The 18,963-nt window shown below is 35.7% G+C and overlaps 1 protein-coding gene across 1 annotated transcript; it reads right to left on the minus strand.

The window, feature by feature from the left end:
• Positions 1–11,998: 11,998 nt before the first annotated feature.
• Positions 11,999–18,373, minus strand: LOC149541471 (sulfate transporter 3.1-like). Its single transcript, XM_089796071.1, has 13 exons — positions 17,543–18,373; positions 17,344–17,392; positions 15,700–15,907; positions 15,383–15,554; positions 15,188–15,253; positions 14,953–15,066; positions 14,574–14,690; positions 14,369–14,495; positions 13,955–14,241; positions 13,596–13,786; positions 13,300–13,379; positions 12,827–12,903; positions 11,999–12,634 (listed from the first exon to the last, which is right to left on the minus strand). The coding sequence occupies exons 1-13, from the start codon at positions 17,870–17,872 to the stop codon at positions 12,491–12,493; spliced, it is 1,962 nt and encodes a 653-aa protein (XP_089652197.1). The 5' UTR covers positions 17,873–18,373; the 3' UTR covers positions 11,999–12,490.
• Positions 18,374–18,963: the final 590 nt, after the last annotated feature.

Below are 18,963 nucleotides of genomic sequence, written 5' to 3' on the forward strand. Positions count from 1 at the left end.
AAAGAAATTTTTACTATTACTAATGCTAATCATGAAGCCCTATTGGAGACCCTAAAATAGAGAAAGCGCCCTACTAGAATACTCGACTAGGTATATTTACTTCTTATGTTATTTTGCTCACAATGATTCAGTGAACTGATGATTATCTTGTTTAGTAAAATAAGTTACTAATATTTTTTATGATATTGGAATGTAGGTACATCATGAAGAGTAGCCATGCATGAAGATTAAACCCTAAATAAGGAGCATAATGAAGAAATATTTATTGTATTTTTGACACTATGACTTTTGACGATACTTTTATTGACACTATATTTTTGACACTACAATTTTTGGTAGTTGTGTATTGATGTAATAATGATGAAACACTTGATATATTGTAAATGTAGACTTTTTGATTTAATGTAAGAAACAAAGATGATTTTACTTAATTCAATTTATGCTGAGGGACCTAAAAAATGATGATTTTAATACATACTAACACCAAACTTGCACTATGCCCAATGCCACAAACTTGCACTAGGTAAAAAATAATGTTTTTTCTTTTAATACTAACCCTAATGACACCCTTGTTCCAGCCACAAAGAGTCTCCATCATCTGTGGGCACCCTATACCTAGGAGTCTCCATGGTGCTCTAAGTGTGTGTTGAGGTCGATCTTTTGAGGGTCGTAACTCAAAGCTAATGGGGGCTATCGATGAAACCTTGAATGCTACAGGATAGTCATGTTGAGGCCTAACATAACCTATCTTATTTTTGAGAGATCACGTTCCATTTGGATTTGGCACAACAATCACGTTTGATGCCAAAACATGCAGTGTGCCTCGATTCATAGGTACACCACAACATAACTTTGAAACCACTAATCTTGGCATCAAATTTTTAGTGTCATTAGCTCCAGATGGGCGGGTGAACCCTAGTGACACCCTTGTTCTGACCGTAGAGAGCATCCATTGTCCGCAGCCACCCCATACCGAGGAGTCTCCAAGGTTCTCTAAGTGCGTGTCAAGGTCAATCTTTCGAGGGTCGTAACTCAGAGCTTGTGGGGACTATCAATGAAGCATTGAATGCTACAGGATGATCATACCGAAGCCTAAAATAATTTAACTCATTTTTAAGAGATCACATTCTGTTTGGATTTGGCACAATGATCTCGCTCAATTTCAAAACTTGCAGTATGCCTCAGTTCATAGGTGCACCACAATGTAACTTTGAAACTGCTAATCTTGCCATTGAATCATCAACACCATTAGCTCCAAATGGATAGGTGAACCCTAGTAATGCCCTTGTTCTAGCTACAAAGAGCCTCCATTATCTGTAGCCACCCTATACCAAAGAGTCTCCAAGGTGCTCTAAGTGCGCATCGAGTTAGATCTTCTGAGGGTTGTAACTTGGAGCTTGTGAGGGCTATTGATGAAATGTTGAATGCTACACGATGGCTATGCCAAGGCCTAAAATAACTATCTCATTTTTGACAAATCACATTCTATTTGGATTCGGCACAGTGATCTTGCTCGATGCCAAAACTTGTAATGTGTCTCAGTTCATTGGTGCACCACAGTGTAACTCTGAAACTGCTAATATTTGCATTGAATCATTAGTGCCATTAGCTTTGGATGGGTGGGTGAACACTACTGACACCCTTTTTCTGGCTACAAAGAGCATCCATTGTCTGCGGCCACCCTGTACCGAAGAGTCTCCAAGGTGCTCTAAGTGTGTCTCAAGGTCGATCTTCTGAGGGTTGTAATTCAAAGCTCATGAGGGCTATTGATGAAATGTCAAATGCTACATGAAAATCATGCTGAGGCCTAAAATAATCTATCTCATTTTTAAGAGATCACATTCAGTTTGGGTTTGGCACAACAATCTCACTCGATTCCAAAACTTTGAAACTGCTAATCTTGGCATCAAATTTTCAGTGCCATTAGCTTTGGATGGGCGGGTGAACCCTAGTGAAACCCTTGTTCTAGTCGTGGAGAGCATCCATTATTTGCAACCACCACGTACTGAAGAGTCTCCAAGGTGCTCTAAGTGTGTATCGAGGTTGATCTTTCGAGGCTCGTAACTTAAAGCTCATGAGGGCTATTGATAAAATGTTGAATGCTACAAGACAATCATGTTGAGGCCTAAAATAACCTATCACATTTTTGAGAGATCAAATTTCGTTTGTATTCAACATAGCGATCTCGCTCGATGCCAAAACTTGTAGTGTGTCTTAGTTCATAGGTGCACCACATCATAATAACTTTGAAACCATTGATCTTGGCATCAAATCGTTAGCACCATTAGCTCTAGATGGGCAAGTGAACCCTAGTGACACCCTTTTTTTGGCTGTGGAGAGCCTCCATCGTCCACAACCACCCTGTACCAAAGAGTCTCCAACATGCTCTAAGTGCATATTGAGGTCAATCTTCCAAGGGTCGTAACTCAGAGCTCATGAAGCCTATCAATGAAATGTCAAATGCTATAGGATGGTCATGTCGAGGACTAAAATAATCTATCTCATTTTTGAGAGAACACATTTCATTTGGATTCAGCACAGCAATCTCGCTCAATGCCAAAACTTGTAGTGTGCCTCAGTTCATAGGTGCACCATAATGTAACTTTGAAACCACTGATCTTGGCATCAAATCGTCAGCATCATTAGCTTTGAATGGGTAGGTGAACCCTAGTGACACCTTTGTTTCAGCTACGAAGAGCCTCCATTGTTCATGGCCACCCCATACCAAGGAGTCTCCAAGGTGCTCTAAGTGCATGTCGAGGTCGATCTTCTGAGGGTCATAACTCAAAGTTCGTGAGGGCTATCAATAAAACATCAAATTCTACAAGATGTTCATTTTGAGGCCTAAAATAATCTATCTCATTTTTTAGAGATCACATTCTGTTTGAATTCGGCACTGCGATCTCGCTCAATGCCAAAACTTGCAATGTGCCTCAGTTCATAGGTGCACCATAGCGTAACTTTGAAACTATTGATCTTGGCTTCAAATTTTCAACACCATTAGCTCTAGATGAACATGTAAACCTTAGTGACACCCATTTTTTAGTCATGGAGAGCCTCCATCATCTGTTGCCACCCCATACTAAAGAGTCTCCAAGGTGCTCTAAGAGCGTATCGAGGTCAATCTTTCGAGGGTTGTAATTTGGAGCTCGTGAGGGCTATCGATGAAACATCAAATGTTACAAGATGGTCATTCCAAGCCCTAAAATAGCGTATCTCATTTTTGAGAGAGTACGTTCTATTTGGATTTGGCACATCGATCTCTCTCGATGCCAAAATTTGTAGTGTGCCTCAGTTCATAGGTACACCACAATGTAACTTTGAAACCAACAATCTTGACATCGAATCATCCATGCCATTAGCTCTGAATGGGCGGGTTAACACTAGTGACACCCTTTTTCTAGCTGTAGAGAGCATCCATCATCCACGGCCACCCCGTACTGAAGAGTCTCCAACGTGCTCTAAGTGCTTATTGAGGTAGATCTTTCGAGGGTCGTAACTCGGAGCTCCTAAGGGCTATCGATGAAAATTCAAATGCTACAAGATGGTCATGTTGAGGCCTAAAATAACCTATCTCATTTTTAAGAGATCACATTCCATTTGGATTCAGCACAGCAATCTCGCTTGATGCCAAAACTTGCAGTGAGCTTCAATTCATAGGTGCACCATAGCATAACATTGAAATAGCTGATCTTGACATTGAATAATTAGTGCCACTAGCTCTAGATGGGCAAGTAAACCCTAGTGACACCCTTGTTTTGATCACAGAGAGCATCCATCATCTGCAACCACCCCGAACCATAGAGTATCCATGGTGCTCTAAGTGTGTATCGAGGATGATCTTTCGAGGGTTGTAACTCAGAGCTCATGAGGGTTATCATTGAAATTTCAAATGCTACAAGATGGTCATTCCAAGGCCTAAAAGAATCTATCTCATTTTTGAGAGATCACATTTTGTTTGGATTTGGCACAGCAATCTCACTCGATGCCAAAACGTGCAGTGTGCCTTAGTTCATAGGTGCACCACTACGTAACTTTGAAGTTGTTGATCTTAGCATTGAATTATCAGTGCCATTAGCTCTGAATGGAAAGGTGAACCCTAGTGATACCCTTGTTCTAGATGCGAAGAGCCTCCATTTTTTGTGATGACCCCGTATCGAAGAGTCTCCAAGGTGCTCTAAGTGCATATCAAAGTTGATCTTTCAAGGCTCGTAACTCAAAGCTCATGAGGGCTATTGATGAAATGTCAAATTCTATAGGATGGTCATGTCAAGGCCTAAAATAATCTATCTCATTTTTGAGAGATCACATTCCATTTGGATTCGGCACAATAATCTTGCTCGAAAACTTGTAGTATGCCTTAGTTCATAGGTGCACCATAGCGTAACTTTGATACCGTTGATCTTGGCATTGAATTGTCAACACCATTAGCTCTAGATGGGCAGGTGAACCCTAGTGGAAACCTTGTTCCAATTGCATAGAGCCTCCATCATCCATGGCCATCATACCAAAGAGTCTCGAAGGTGCTCTAAGTACATATCGAGGTCAATCTTTTGAGGGTTGTAACTCGAAACTCGTGAGGGCTATCTATGAAACATTGAATGCTATAGGATGTCTGTGCCTAGGCCTAAAATAACCTATCTCATTTTTGAGAGATCACATTCCATTTGGATTTGGCACAGCTATCTCGCCCAATGCCAAAACTTGCAGTGTGCCTTAGTTCATAGGTGCACCACAGCGTAAACTTTGAAACCGTTGATCTTGGCATCGAATCGTCAATGCCATTAGCTCTAGATGGGTAGGTGAACCCTAGTGACACTCTTTTTCTATCCATGGAGAACATCCATCGTCTATGGCCACCCTGTACTGAAGAGTCTCCAAGGTGCTCTAAGTGCGTATCGAGGTTGATCTTTCAAGGGTTGTAACTTGGAGCTCATGAGAGCTATAGATGAAATGTCAAATTGTACAAAATAGTCATGCCAAGGCCTAAAATAACCTATATCATTTTCAAGAGATCACATTCTGTTTGGATTTGGCACAATGATCTTGCTCGATGCCAAAACTTGCAGTGTGCCTCAGTTCATAGGTGCACCACAATGTAACTTTGAAACCACTGATCTTGGCATCAAATCATCAATGTCATTAGCTCCAGATGGGTGGGTGAACCCTAGTGACACCCTTGTTCTGGCCATAGAGAGCCTCCATCATCTGCGACCACCCCATACCAAGGAGTCTCCAAGGTGCTCTAAGTGCATGTTGATGTTGATCTTTTGAGGGTCGTAACTTGGACCTCGTGAGGGCTATCGATGAAATTTTGAATGTTACAGGATGATCGTGTTGAGGCCTAAAATAACCTATCTCATTTTGAAAGATCACCTTCCATTTGGATTCGGCACAATGATCTTGCTTGATGCCAAAAATCACAGTGTGCCTCAATTCATAAGTGCACCACAATGTAACTTTGAAACCACTGATCTTGGCATCAAATAATTAGCACCATTAGCTCTAGTTGGGTAGGTAAACCCTAGTGACACCCTTGTTCCAGCTACAAAGAGCTTCCATCATGCACAACCACCCTATACCGAAGAGTGTCCAAGGTGCTCTAAGTGCATATCGAGGTCAATCTTCTAAGGGTCTTAACTCAAAGCTCATGAGGGATATCGATAACCCCTTACCAATTTTGGTGAACTCGTCTAATTAAGAATTTAAAGTTATAGCAAAAATTGCTGAAAATTGCAAAAGTTGCAAAATTGCAATTTTGTAACTTTTTCTTGCAAAGTGAAAATGAGTGCAAAGAGTTAGTTAGGGGTTTGAACATGGCCATAGAAGGTTGGAAACACCTATATAAGATGTGAGATGATAGAATGCATTAATGAATCCAATTTAAATAAAAGTTGCATTATATGCTAAATATGGCCCAGAAGGCTAATCATGGGAATGTAAGGGATTATAGGGTTTGTAGTACTATATAGGGTGGAAAATGTCTTATTAGGGCCTTTAGATGTTGATTAGATCAATAATGGGAAAACAATGTAATGACAATTTAAATTACAATTAAAACTTGACAATAAGTTGTCAACAATTGATTCAAAGGGAGTAGAAGTCAGTTAGTGGAAAAAGTTGGTTAGTTTATAAGTCTTAGAGAGTATCTTTAAGGTATATTGTTCAAATAAAAACAAGATAAATGTATGATTAGTAAGAAGTAATAAAACAAAGTTTCTTTCTGCAATTTGTATCATTTTCTATTTTTACACTTTGTTGGTAACATGTTTTTAATGAGATTGTAAAAGGAAGATTGTTTTGTCATAGAATTTTTAGTACTTTTGTGGGGGGCATATCTCAATTTTCCACCATTGGATTGGCCTGATTTTTGGATATGTTATGGAGGGTCAAGTGATCTAATTACTCAATGGTTGGATTGAGGAAATGAAGTATGGTTCAAAATTTATGAATGATTGTGTTTGGGTGTATACAAAGGACAACAAGAAGGTATGTTTTGGATGATTTGGTTCCTAAGTTTTGTTAAGTGTGTTGAGATTAGATTTGAAGCCAAGAGTTAGTTTCAAGATTGAAGGTGGAGTTTAAAATCAGATTTGGGGTTATGTGAACCTTGTGTAGGAGGTTAAAAAGTTTGTTGATGTTATTGTCTAAAATTTCATGGATCTTTGTTGAAGCCTTTGAGTTCATCCCAATTCCTTGATAGATTACCATCCTTTTGTGAATCCCCTTACTTAAATTACTATTTATTAAAGGTGTACCGAAGGGCTCTGTATCATTTGGCCAAGATAAGGAATAGATCCAATTTAAACTAAAACCACAAGGAAAATAATGGTTTTTTGTATGTCACTCGTTTCTATGGCTTCTCTCTATAAATAAGGTTTCCCTATTTTTCTTACTCTGAATCACATGATAGAAAGTGAATTCTCATACATTAACTATAGAATTTTTGATAGAAAAAAGATATAACTCATGATGGAATTTCAAATTAAACATTGCATCCAAATTTGATAATAAAGGTTGTTAAAATGTTATTCATAAATTATTTCATTTGAATCAAATTTAACAAACATGATCAAAATTAATGATATTCCATAAACATGAACAATACACATGATCCATGATAAATTGAACAATACTAGCTACTGAATTAATATGTATATCATTGTGCACATAAATGAAAAAAATATATATCAAAATTCATGTATCCATAGACAAATTACACAAATATATATCAAAATACATAGATCCATATACAAAATGTGGCTGATCATGCCATCAAAATGTGTATAATATCAATGTTTTTATAAATAATTTGGCATATGCCATCTCAAAATGTCTCATGACGCATCCTATGAAAACTATACTATCCTAGGCTAGTGGTGGATGATCAAAATGCAGCCTCTTTGCTGCACTAGGTGGATTGAATGCCTCCTACATAAACAAAAAAGGAAAACCCAAAGTTAGACTACTAAATTTATATGATTCTTTGTATCTAAATTGAATCACTCAAATGCATAATGATCTTTTTTTCAATGAAGATTTATACTATTAAACTTTCATCATAAATACCTCTCTCGTCGACCTCCTACACCGGTCAGGAGTCCTCTTGTATGCCCTCAGTAATGTGTGTACATAGATGGTTGTGGCTTATGTATGTTCAAATATGTTTGTCAGATGAATCTACAACTTAAACTATAACATTATAATTCATAGCATACTAAATTTATAACATATAATCAAGAATTCAAAATACAACTTACTAGTGTAGGCTCCTCCTCATTATATAGTGGCTACATCATCAAAGATACAAGACTCTCTCGTCCAACCTCATGTACACTAGGAGTTTCCTATGAGATACAAAATACTAGTTGTTAATATCACGGAAATCAGTTTTAAATTTATTTATGAAAATAACCTAGAAAATAAAATATTAATGATACTTATACATACAATGGGGCTCTCTCAGTGCGAATGGAAATGCCTAAGCATCTACGATGCAAAATCTGCATGGGCTCATCACTAGTAGCCATGCCCTATACAATAAAGAATGTAATTAAATTTTCTTACCACTAAAATTTTACAAGAATGCATCAATATTTAATCAAATAGAAAGCACCTAATTACCTTTCCTTTGTCAGTGGGTTATGGCTCATCCGTCGCATTTTGTCCCCCAGGGACAGGTGGTACCTACAAGATAAAAGAAAGATTAGAAACCATATATGCTACAATATCAAATAGAAAAATAATGAGAACACAACATAATGTACCCTAGATGTCTCAAGGCCAAATGAAATAGCTGAGAGCATGGCATCATCAACCTGTCTCAGCTCCTCCTCAGTCATCAACTAAACATGAATGAAGATTACATACATGTATAAGTCAGTATGGCTTAAAAATTAAAATTACTCTATTATAAAGATTAACTTTAAATCACATATGTCATAATAAAAAAATGTATACATGTACCAACAAAAAAGGAGTCCATGCCTCTGCATGCCCCTCCTCTCTCGCATTAGGGTCAGTAGCCTCTGCACGTGTGTCTAGTGTATCCTTGTCAAATACAAACTAATACTCTGAATGATCACCTGTGGGACCCAGACAAATATTCTTGCATGTTATGCAAGTATGGGGCACACAAACATGTGATGATCTCATCAATGATGAACTCGCACCAACATCATCAACACGGGGAGGCAGAACTAACCTAGCTGGGATATCAATAGGCTACTCAATCTATGGATGGCTCTAATAGTCTGAGAGCTAGCCTCTGTAATGATATCAAGATGCTACACTCGAGCAAGGGGGGATACATCAATAGGGGGGACAAAAGTGCTAGCTTTCTTTTTCTAGGAAGAGGGTCTATCCTGAGGAGCTCCTCCTCCTACACCCATGTTGGGCTTCATGCTCCAATAGTTCACCTTGAGGCCCAACACAAATTATGCATACAATTTTCTAAGGAAATAAAATGACACCTCTAAATTGCTATGTGGAGGGATGTCAAAAACCTTCCACCAACAATCCCAAAAGTTCGCACGTATGGCATCATTTGTGCACCATTTAATCGATAGTTTGGGCTTTTTGCATTTGACTGGTAAACCTATTTTTGGATTCATAAAAAAGGCAACCAAATCATCTTTACTTATATTGAGGGTTGCAACCTCATCATAGTCCAACCCATCATCAAACATCTCATGCATTTAGTCATGCCAACAAAGAGCGGCATTTTCTTCCTCAGTAAGTGTTTCAATGTTATCCACTATGGTGTTTAACGTGGATAACATAGGAGCCAAAGTGGGTACAATATTATATGTTGTTTGCAAAGCCCTCAATTTGGTGAGATTTTCAAATATCAAATCATCGATTCAAGGAGGGTTTTGAGCGGGTAGGGGATCATTTGGTGGACGATTTTGAGGGAGCACTGGAGTGTTTGGTGGGGGTTATGAGGAACAATATTTCTTGCCTCAGCATCATCATTTTGGTCAGCCATATCTATTAATTTGTAAAACATAATTTCTATTAAAAGAAACCTAAGTTTCAACAATTTCTATCAAAAAAAACCTAAAATTTAACAAATTCAATTAAAACTAACAAATTTATAATAAAGTTTAACAAATTTATAATAAAATTGATTGAAAACATTTTTTAAAAAAAACATAAAATCACCAACCTATATCGTGTATCCGTTCGCAAATTAGATAGTCGAGCTCAAATCCAAAAATGCAATGTGAACAAACAGCCCTTGGGTTTGCTATTTTTTTAAAATCATAGTACAGGTATCAGGTATCCAATTTCATATCGGGTATCTAATAATATATTAGATATCCGATACGAAATTAGATACTCGATAAGGCTTGGGCCTACTTTTTAGCTTTGGTATCAGGATGGGTGGAAAAAAGTCAAAGCAGATTTTGAAATGCTTTTAGACATTTTCAAACTTTATTTTTTTCACATCACCACTTTTTGGCACACCATGGTCCTGTGCTTACCTATTATTCTCTTATTTAAGAAAGAAACTTGACTGCATATATTGTATTAAATGAGGGAAGCCATATAAGTTGAAATAAATAATGGTGAATATAGGGAGGTCAAGTTTGTGTTTATTTTTAAAGCTTTTCCTATTGATATAAGTCCATGTTTAATTTTAAAGCTGGTAGAAGGTGGTTGATGCTTGTTGTAGGACCACACCAAGGACAGATGTATATTGTAGATATCATTGTCTTGGCTCACTTTTCTCGGCATCTTTCCTTACATTAGCAACATGATTAATCAAAACTTGTCAGTGTCTTTTTCTTTGTGGATACTAGACCACATACCTTAGTTTGAGAGTCTTGAATGTCACTATTCACAAGTTTCCATATGTTCATAAAGATTGTTGTCATTGATAACTCCAACTCGATTGTCCAAACAACTTATTTCACTGCCAACTCTCCAATTTGACATAGTTTGAATAAGCATGAATATTTGCATACAATCCATTGTTTTAGAGTCACGTGAACTTAAATCTGCAGAGAGCCCTTGTTAAAAGAAGTTAAATATTCTCCAAAAATTTTAAAATTATCCACTTTTTGGTTTCACCATGCCATAAATTTTTAGCCAATGGGATATTTATGGGAGCTTTTCTCCCAAAATTTTACTTTTTTCTCAAAATTTCTAGAATAATATATTTTATTCTCTACAAATCTAGTCAAGGATGGAACTCCCTTTCTATTCTAAAGAAATATGGAGTAGCTCGCTACCTTATAATAGTAGGGCTATGGGCAATTGGGTCATATGACTAGACAACCTACTGGGGGTGAGAAGGAAGGCCCTATAGGTCCAGGGTGTTCAGTTAAAGTATTTCCATTACTCACTAATGGGTCTGTAATGATGAGTGCCCTACAATTCTATGGGCCCCCTAAATAGATTTTTGCCTAGGATGGCTAGGAGGACTAACTTGCCCTACCCTAGTATGAGAGTTTCATTCTCTATAGTAGATGGTAAGTCATTGAAAGGATGGTCCAGAGGGCAAGGGTTGGCCATCGTCGTATATAAAAAGTAGTGCCTTGAAACTTAACCTTTGTATGCCCACCTTCCCTTGAGTCAGGTAACCTAAGTTTTCTACTACCTTCCAGATAGAGATTTGTTCACTTCTGTATAGCTTCCTCTAGATAGTTTTGTATACCTTCCTGAGTTGGTAGTAGGGTCGCAGAATGAAAACAAATATTGCCCAAAAATGTTCTCTGACTAATGTTTGGTTAGTTTTCTATTCTAAAACTACCCTGATTCATTTCTAATTTGTGGCATTGTGGTCTCAAAAGGGCCTTTAATTTCCTAAATATTTTATTGGTAAATTTCTATCCTTTTTTGATGATGAATTTGGGGATCAAATAGGTAGAATTTTTTTTTGGTAGCCTTTGCATTGCCTAGGGTACATTGCTAATTGATAAGTGATTAGAGATCTATACATTTGATTTCCAAATTACTATCAAAATGCACTCTATTTCTAAAATATATCAGTATATTTTTTAATTAGATGTGGTGATTGTATGGTTTTATTTTTCAAAATAGTCTTAAGTAAATCTTTTTAAAAATAATTATTTTATTCCTATATTTAAGTTGTTTTGACATTGTCAACCTTTGACCCCTTTGTTAATTATTTTCTGTCCTAGATTATTTCAATATTTCTATTTATTTAACTTAATTAACTATTATCTTTACTATTAACTCATATTTTAAAAAAAATATTTTTAAAAAAAAATATCAAATTATATTTTTCTAAATAAAAATTTTTCTAGTATATTAAAAATATTTCTAATTTAATTTATGCACATTACATTATAGTTTAAAAAATAACTCATCATCAAATGCTAGTCATGCATTGATGTCATTCCCCAATTATGTTGATTCTTCTTTCTAATCGTTAGTGGCATGTGGATAAAATTGTATTTATAGTTTTACTAGTCATTTAGTATGAAACGGGTTTATAAAAAAAAGTTCTTCAGAAGTCCAACCGTGTGTTATCAAATTGAAATAATAGTATTTATTACTTATTAATTGCCGAAGATACACAGTCAACCTCTCGAATACACGGGGGCATAAAACAACCAGAATTACGAACTTTCATTGCCTAAACTGGCATCAATTTGGAAGAAATAAGACCCAGTTTGCTGCATGAAGTTAGAAGGAAAATATGAGTCCTTCCATTTGATTCTCAATAGTTTACGTTAGGAAACCAAAGAAGACTTCGCCCTCTTTGAAGTTATGAACATTCCTTCTTTAACACTTAGACCAGTAAGGTAGTTCTATATGACAGTGGCAATACAATTCATCTAATCTTCTGGTAAGGTCCATTCTAGGTCTGAATGTAATGCTTTGGAGTGCCTTGTTATCTCAACTGTTTTCTTTCCTTGTCTCAAAAATTATCTTCCTTTGAGTTTAGATCAAGTTTCACCCCTCAAGCTGCTGCTGCTGTATTAAGAACATTTAGTTCATCTTTGCCACCATGAATTTCTTATTTAGGAGCATTTAGGAGCGAATTGCAGATTGCCACACCATCAGAAACAGTGAGAAACAACCATTTTTGGCCCAGAAACTCTGTAAACTTTGCCTTATTGAATTTTTCCATCAAATTCACACCAGGATTGGCCAATGCTAGCTGAAACCCATATAAGCTCAACTAAGTAGACTATTGTCTTACATAAAGACATACTTCTCCAATGAAAACATTGTATCTTTAAAAAAAGGTTATTTACCAACTTTGAAATCAATTATATGTTTCTTATGTAATTCCATGAACCATGTAACATTGATATATAAATTTAAGTTTAAAATAAACATGATCTGTCACCTGAAGATGCTTATTATCGAGAACCTTCTTAAGCTCTTGCAACATTCTAATTCCACCGGTGTCAATGTTGGCCACAGCTTCATGAATGAAAACAGAGGAGTGCATCATTTAAATGTAGTTTAAACTCAATGTGCCAGAATTCAGAAGTACGTAGGGTTTATTGGATCATCTGAAATCCCCATCAAAAGATAGATCGTACTGAAAAAGTTAACATATTTTCATATGAACTATATTTAAACATGTTTGGATTTGTGCAAGTAGATCATTTAGAATCACATAAAACGGTAAATGAAGCTTAAAAAGTTAATATAATTTCATATGAACTACTTAAACAAGTCAATTAAATCTGACCCACATGACACTAAATATCAAATTGGGTAATTGATTCATCTGAAGGCAGCCTCTTTCATGGGGTTATAACAAATAATGAGATTTATGCAAGTAGAAGAAATAGGTGGCATTTCACAACTTACAGGACATATCCAGAATAACATACTGTAAAATATCTTCTTTAACCCGAAGATCCTTTTCATCCTCTATCCATCTCATCAGCCTGTGTTCAATGGCAGACATGGCATGTAAATGTGTGATATGGCCATTTTTTCTATAAATATACTTTATGAAGATGAAATCTGTAGGATCATGTACCATGTTTTATTGGAAACTTGTGGGTGTAAATCATTACTACGAATGATTCGAAAATGACTTAAAAGGAACAGATTCTTGAAGATGTTATTTACAATGTTTGATTGATAAATAGATAACTAACCTTTCTCTTAAGTAGTTTGAGTTGGCAAAACATATTGGAGAATCTATGCGTAGAATGATAATTCCTGGAACTCTTATGGCATCCATATACTGCTCAGTATCCCTGTATATTGTGGTGTTTGGGATATTTCCAAGAGCTACAGTACGAGGCCTTGAAACGGTCATTATCAATCTCAATATAGAAATGACCACCTGCAATGAAAGGATGTAAACTTTGTTGAGTAAAGCAAGCACTTCATTAATTATTTTACAAGTTTATTTTGACAGGTACTAAATTCAAAACTAATACTGTCAAGACAAATGTAATGTACACTTCTTTTTTCATGGGTGGCTCTGAAATAATAAGAATTATCAACATACCGCTGTGATAAGACCTATCTCAATATCTCCAAAGACCACTCCAAAAAAAGCTCCCATGCAGACTAAGAAATCAATTTTGTCCACCTGCCAGAGATGATAAGCTCCAGGGATATCAATTAAGCCAAGCATGGCTGAAATTACAATGGAAGAGAGGACTACAAGGGGAGTGTAGTGAAAAAGTGGAGTCAAGAAGAGGAGAGTTAACATCACTCCAATGGCCATCACAATGTTTGATACTACTGTCTTGCAGCCAGCATTGAAGTTTACAGCTGACCTTGAAAAGACACCTGAACAAACCAAATGTATGGTAAAGCAAGCCTATTCAGTACTAAAAACACAAAAACTGTAGTGCCATACTAAGTTCAAAACCTAAAGCTTTAGGAATCCAAACAAATAAGAAGCCCAAAGACTTACCCGTTGTGAGGTAGCAAGAGAAACATGGACCTACAATGTTCATCATGCCAATGGCAATCATCTCCTTATTGCCATCAATATGGTAGTTCTTAATGAGCCCAAAACTTCTACCAATTGCTATTCCTTCCTGTTTTTATGTCACCCAGATCAGCCTAAATGAATAATCAATTGTACGTAAATATAATGAGAGAGGAGTAATGGTTACACTGAGTGCGACAAGCCCACTTATCAGTCCTGTTATTACCACAGTCTTTAGATATTTTCCATCAAAGACAAAATCATTGATAGTCACTGGATTTAACCCACTTTTCAAATGACCAACCTGCTCAAGCCAGACAAGAACATTAGATGTGATAGATTTCATGAAGCATCATAATGCAAGATTGGCCCAGCACATCAAAACTATGCTGTCAGTATTTAACTAGAAATGGCATATTAGTAATGTCACAAATTAGGGGGGTTGTTGCATCAAAAGATCAATGCCCGATAATAGATTCCTTAGACATGAGTTGGTCCTTTTAAATAACCTTGAATTTTGTACAATGCGAGGAATACAACAAAAATAATTGACCATCAGCACTTACAATGTCGACACCCCTTTTCTCAGCATGTGTAGAAAATGCCACCAAGGTGCCAACAATCACACATGTTAAAGGAGCAAGTGCTGAAATCCAAAAGAGTTTGTGCCTCTTCTTACTCTGTCCGACCCAAGGTGCAACACCAACACATTAAAATAGAAGAAAACAACTAATAGGCTTCAGTCAATAATGAAGACAGAAAAAGAAAAGGAATCAGGAAAAGCTATATTATGATACTGACAATGTAGCGAGCCACAAGTAGAAAGAAGAGAAATATTATTCCAAGCACTATGGTCTCCCATTGCCACTGCATGTTAATACAACACCACAACAATAAAACAAGTTGGTAACATACTTTGCCTCATAATAATAACTTTACCTTACATGTATTCAATTTCTAAATGTGTTTATCTTGTTCATTGCATAAAAAGCTTGCCTTGTCAGTTTGTCCCCATGCTGAACGCATAACAGAGACAATGTCTGTCTCTTTAGTAAAATGCTTGAGCCCAAGTACACCTTTTAGCTGTTGGAGAGATACAACTGTAGCAGTTCCAGCCATAAATCCTACTATAGTTGGATGTGACAGAAAGTCTATGATGAACCCTAACCTGCAAAACAACCAGCAACCATGTATATCAGTTTAACCCACACCTCAGAGAATAAACCCAGCTAGTGGGTTTGAACCCAACTGCTCAGGGTTTATATATAGCTTGCTTATACAATAAAGAAATAGTGTTTAAGTGAAAAGCCAACCTGAAGGTGCCCATGCTTGCTTCAATGATTCCAGCAAACAAGGTAGTAGTCAAGGCCAAGCGCAAATAAAGCTCTGGGTTTTCTGTTGGGGAGACCACCTTGGAAAGTGATGAGCCTATAATAATGGATGCAACAGCCACTGTTCCTAATGCAATGTCTCTTGAGCTCCCAAGAACAGCATATATGAGGGGTGGAACAAAGCAAGAATCTGCATTAAAATAAGTACACATGATCTGGGCATTACAATTTACAGTCATACATAAAAGAGAATTGAAGCGATAAGATTAAAGGAAAGGGGAGGGAAAAAAAGAGTTGAAAATTAGTTTTTTCTCCTTTTACAATCTGATTTATAATTATTAAATATAAAAGTAAATGAACATTCATTTGGATCTCCTTCTAGGAATTGATTTATAATTATTAGTACAAATATATGAATGTTGATTTGAATTTTTTTGTCATTGATCTTTTCATTATGTCGATCAACTGAAATAGAGTTGTGCTATTCAAATATAAAATCAGCTTTGAAACAAATTGTTTTCAATCACTGTTAAGAACAATTTTTCAGTTATATCCAAATCACTAATTTCCAAAATATTAAAAAATACAATTATTTTTTTCTAATTTTCTTAATTTTTTTAACTAATGTTTCATTTTGTGCATATGCAGAAAGCACCATTAGCATTGAATCCAACTCCTTGGGTTACCCATACATTAAATCTTAAAATGGGAGAGCAAAGAGAAGAAACATTATGTAAAATCAAAAGTCATAAACATAATCTAGGTACTAAAATGTACTGATTCAAAGTGTGAATTTTCATTTTTTACTATTGCATATATCAATTAGATAATATTTTAATAGACTTCAAATTATAAGTGATGATTTTGGATTCAAGTGACTTTTTTTTCATCAATATTTCAGATCACCCCCCATCATCAGAAAAGATGCGTGAAGAAGGTGAAACATATTTCAAAGAAATAAACAAAAAGGACCAAGGAAAATAAAAGTATAAAAATGGAATAAAATTAAGATATATTCTCATGACGCATTTTCTGCTTACTTCCAAGTAATGGGAACGTTCAAGTAGAATAATATTTTTGTGAGAAAAGTATAATTTAGTATTTTATGCTATTGTAATGAAATAACTATTTTAGCTGTTGGAAATAAGTTGTAAAAAAAGTGTATGACAAAACCTAATAATAAGAAGATAATTACACTCTTCTTCTGTCCAAACCATTGATATATGTAAAAGGTGAAACGAAAAGCACCCACAGAAAAGATACATGTAAAAGGTGAAACAAGCAGCACCCACCAAAAAAAAATTAAAAAAAAATTTTAAAAAAAAGAAAAGAGAAAAGTGCACGAGTATTAGGTAAAAATCAAACCTCAAACACCCAAGGCATCCATGCATGTCAAATCAGATAAGAAAAAAGATAACCATAAAGGATAAACCTTTCCTACGACAGAGTCATATAACAAACCAAAATTAACGACAATGGCACATCACAACAAAGTACTTAATCTCCACCAGCCACGTAACAGGCAAAGTAACTAAACTCCACAACAGCATTGATAAACATCTGTAACATAGTACAAACATCTGAGTCTGAACTAAACAAAGTAATGGAAAGATAAAGCCTACTCACAAAGTCCAACAATAGGAGGCAGATTTGCCAGCTTTGCATAACTTATACCCTGTATAGTACCCATCACAAACCATATATCAATTTCAAAACAAAACTTTCATAAGACAACCATAATTGAACCACAAAACTTTCATCAGACAAGCATAATTAAACCACTTCAAATGTGAAATTGGCATCCAGAGTTAGTATCTATCCCAACCTGTGGTATGGCAAGGCTGGCAAGGGTTATACCAGAGATAAGATCAGACCTGAAGAACCTAAGTGAATATCTCGGAGCCCATTCAAAAATTGGAAACATATACTTTACTCCCAGCAAAATCTTCTTCTTCAAGGGCTGATTCTTGAACTGCCTGAATGGATCATCAGGAAACAGGGTCTCTTTTACAGCCCCTTTAACAGATCTAAACATGCTCTCTGGAGGCCTCACACCAACTTTATGTACACAATATGAAGAAGAAGAAGAAGACATTTCTATATCAATTCCACCAATCCCATGAACTCCTTCCTCAGAGCCACTCATTTTTTCCATTGACCTCAATTCAAACCTCTTTTTCCTCAAATTTCTTCAGCCAAAAACTTAATTGATGCAACAATTTGTGGGCTCTTTTTATAGAGATGAACAAATGACAAGTGGTGAGTGAGAAATACAAGAAAACACTTGGCTCTAAGAATTTTGTATGGAGGGATTGATGATAAGATGTTATTTATGGTGGAGAGAGGTCGCCAATGCAGCAGAAGGCCATCTGCCACAGTTCAAATAGGCCTCCTTCTGCACTCAAATTAACTTCTTCTGTTCATTCATCTTCACATCTGGAAGAATTGGACGTGACCATTTCTTTCCTCCACAGTCCGCGGCATAAAAAAGGCTGGTTTTCTGATGGTCTGGTCATTAAAATCAAACTACCTGGATTAAAACTATTATAAGCCGTTGCTTTACTGGCTTCTTTAACCGCTAAGATTTTATGTGGGGATGTTTCTATTCTCGTTCTACCTCATCTCCAGGGCAGTTACTTCAACTGTGTCCACGGTTAGAAATGGTTTTCAGCTAAGTTGCTGCGAAAATAGTGGTAGGATTGTTTAAAATTTGCTTTTCAATAAATCAAATTAATTTTAAAGTTTATATTTACTTTTGTGCATTAAAGTCAATTTAATTTATTTTTTAAATAGAATTATAATATTGAGATAATATTATTTTAATTAATATGAAGAATATTATTTTATTAATAACATATTTATAATGAAATACAAGTCTATTATTTCAAAAAAAAATTAGATTACATTATTTTTTTTTAAGTGAGGTCTTGAGAGAAATAAATTGTGATGTTGAATTTACTGTAGGTTTACATTTTGAAAACTTTAGAATCAAATTAAAAATTAAGATGATAAAGATATTTTCACAAAATTATCAAATTAATTTGATATTAAAAAAGTTCACCATAAACTAAAGATTTGAATTGATCTATTGTGGAAAATAATTATAAAAAATTTAAGCTAACAACTTCTTGAACTCCTATATAGTAGGGAAAAGAAAAATTGCAAGCCCTTGGTCAAGTTAGAAATGTTTTAAGATAGCAATAATACTATACTTGTAAAAATATTTAAATTTATGAAACATTATTA

This window comes from Cupressus sempervirens, chromosome 8 (assembly GCF_028749045.1).
Source record: "Cupressus sempervirens isolate cs-2001-9-10 chromosome 8, ASM2874904v1, whole genome shotgun sequence".
NCBI lineage: Eukaryota > Viridiplantae > Streptophyta > Pinopsida > Cupressales > Cupressaceae > Cupressus > Cupressus sempervirens.

What these genes read in the sequence shown, in the direction of transcription:
- LOC149541471 (XM_089796071.1), bottom strand. Translation starts at nt 17,872, where the DNA reads ATGGAAAAAATGAGTGGCTCTGAGGAAGGAGTTCATGGGATTGGTGGA. An exon ending in AGAAAAGGGGTGTCGACATT is followed by an intron (nt 14,691 to 14,952) that starts GTAAGTGCTGAT and finishes TGGCTTGAGCAG; the next exon opens with GTTGGTCATTTGAAAAGTGG. An exon ending in CTCTTGCTACCTCACAACGG is followed by an intron (nt 14,242 to 14,368) that starts GTAAGTCTTTGG and finishes TGGTTTGTTCAG; the next exon opens with GTGTCTTTTCAAGGTCAGCT.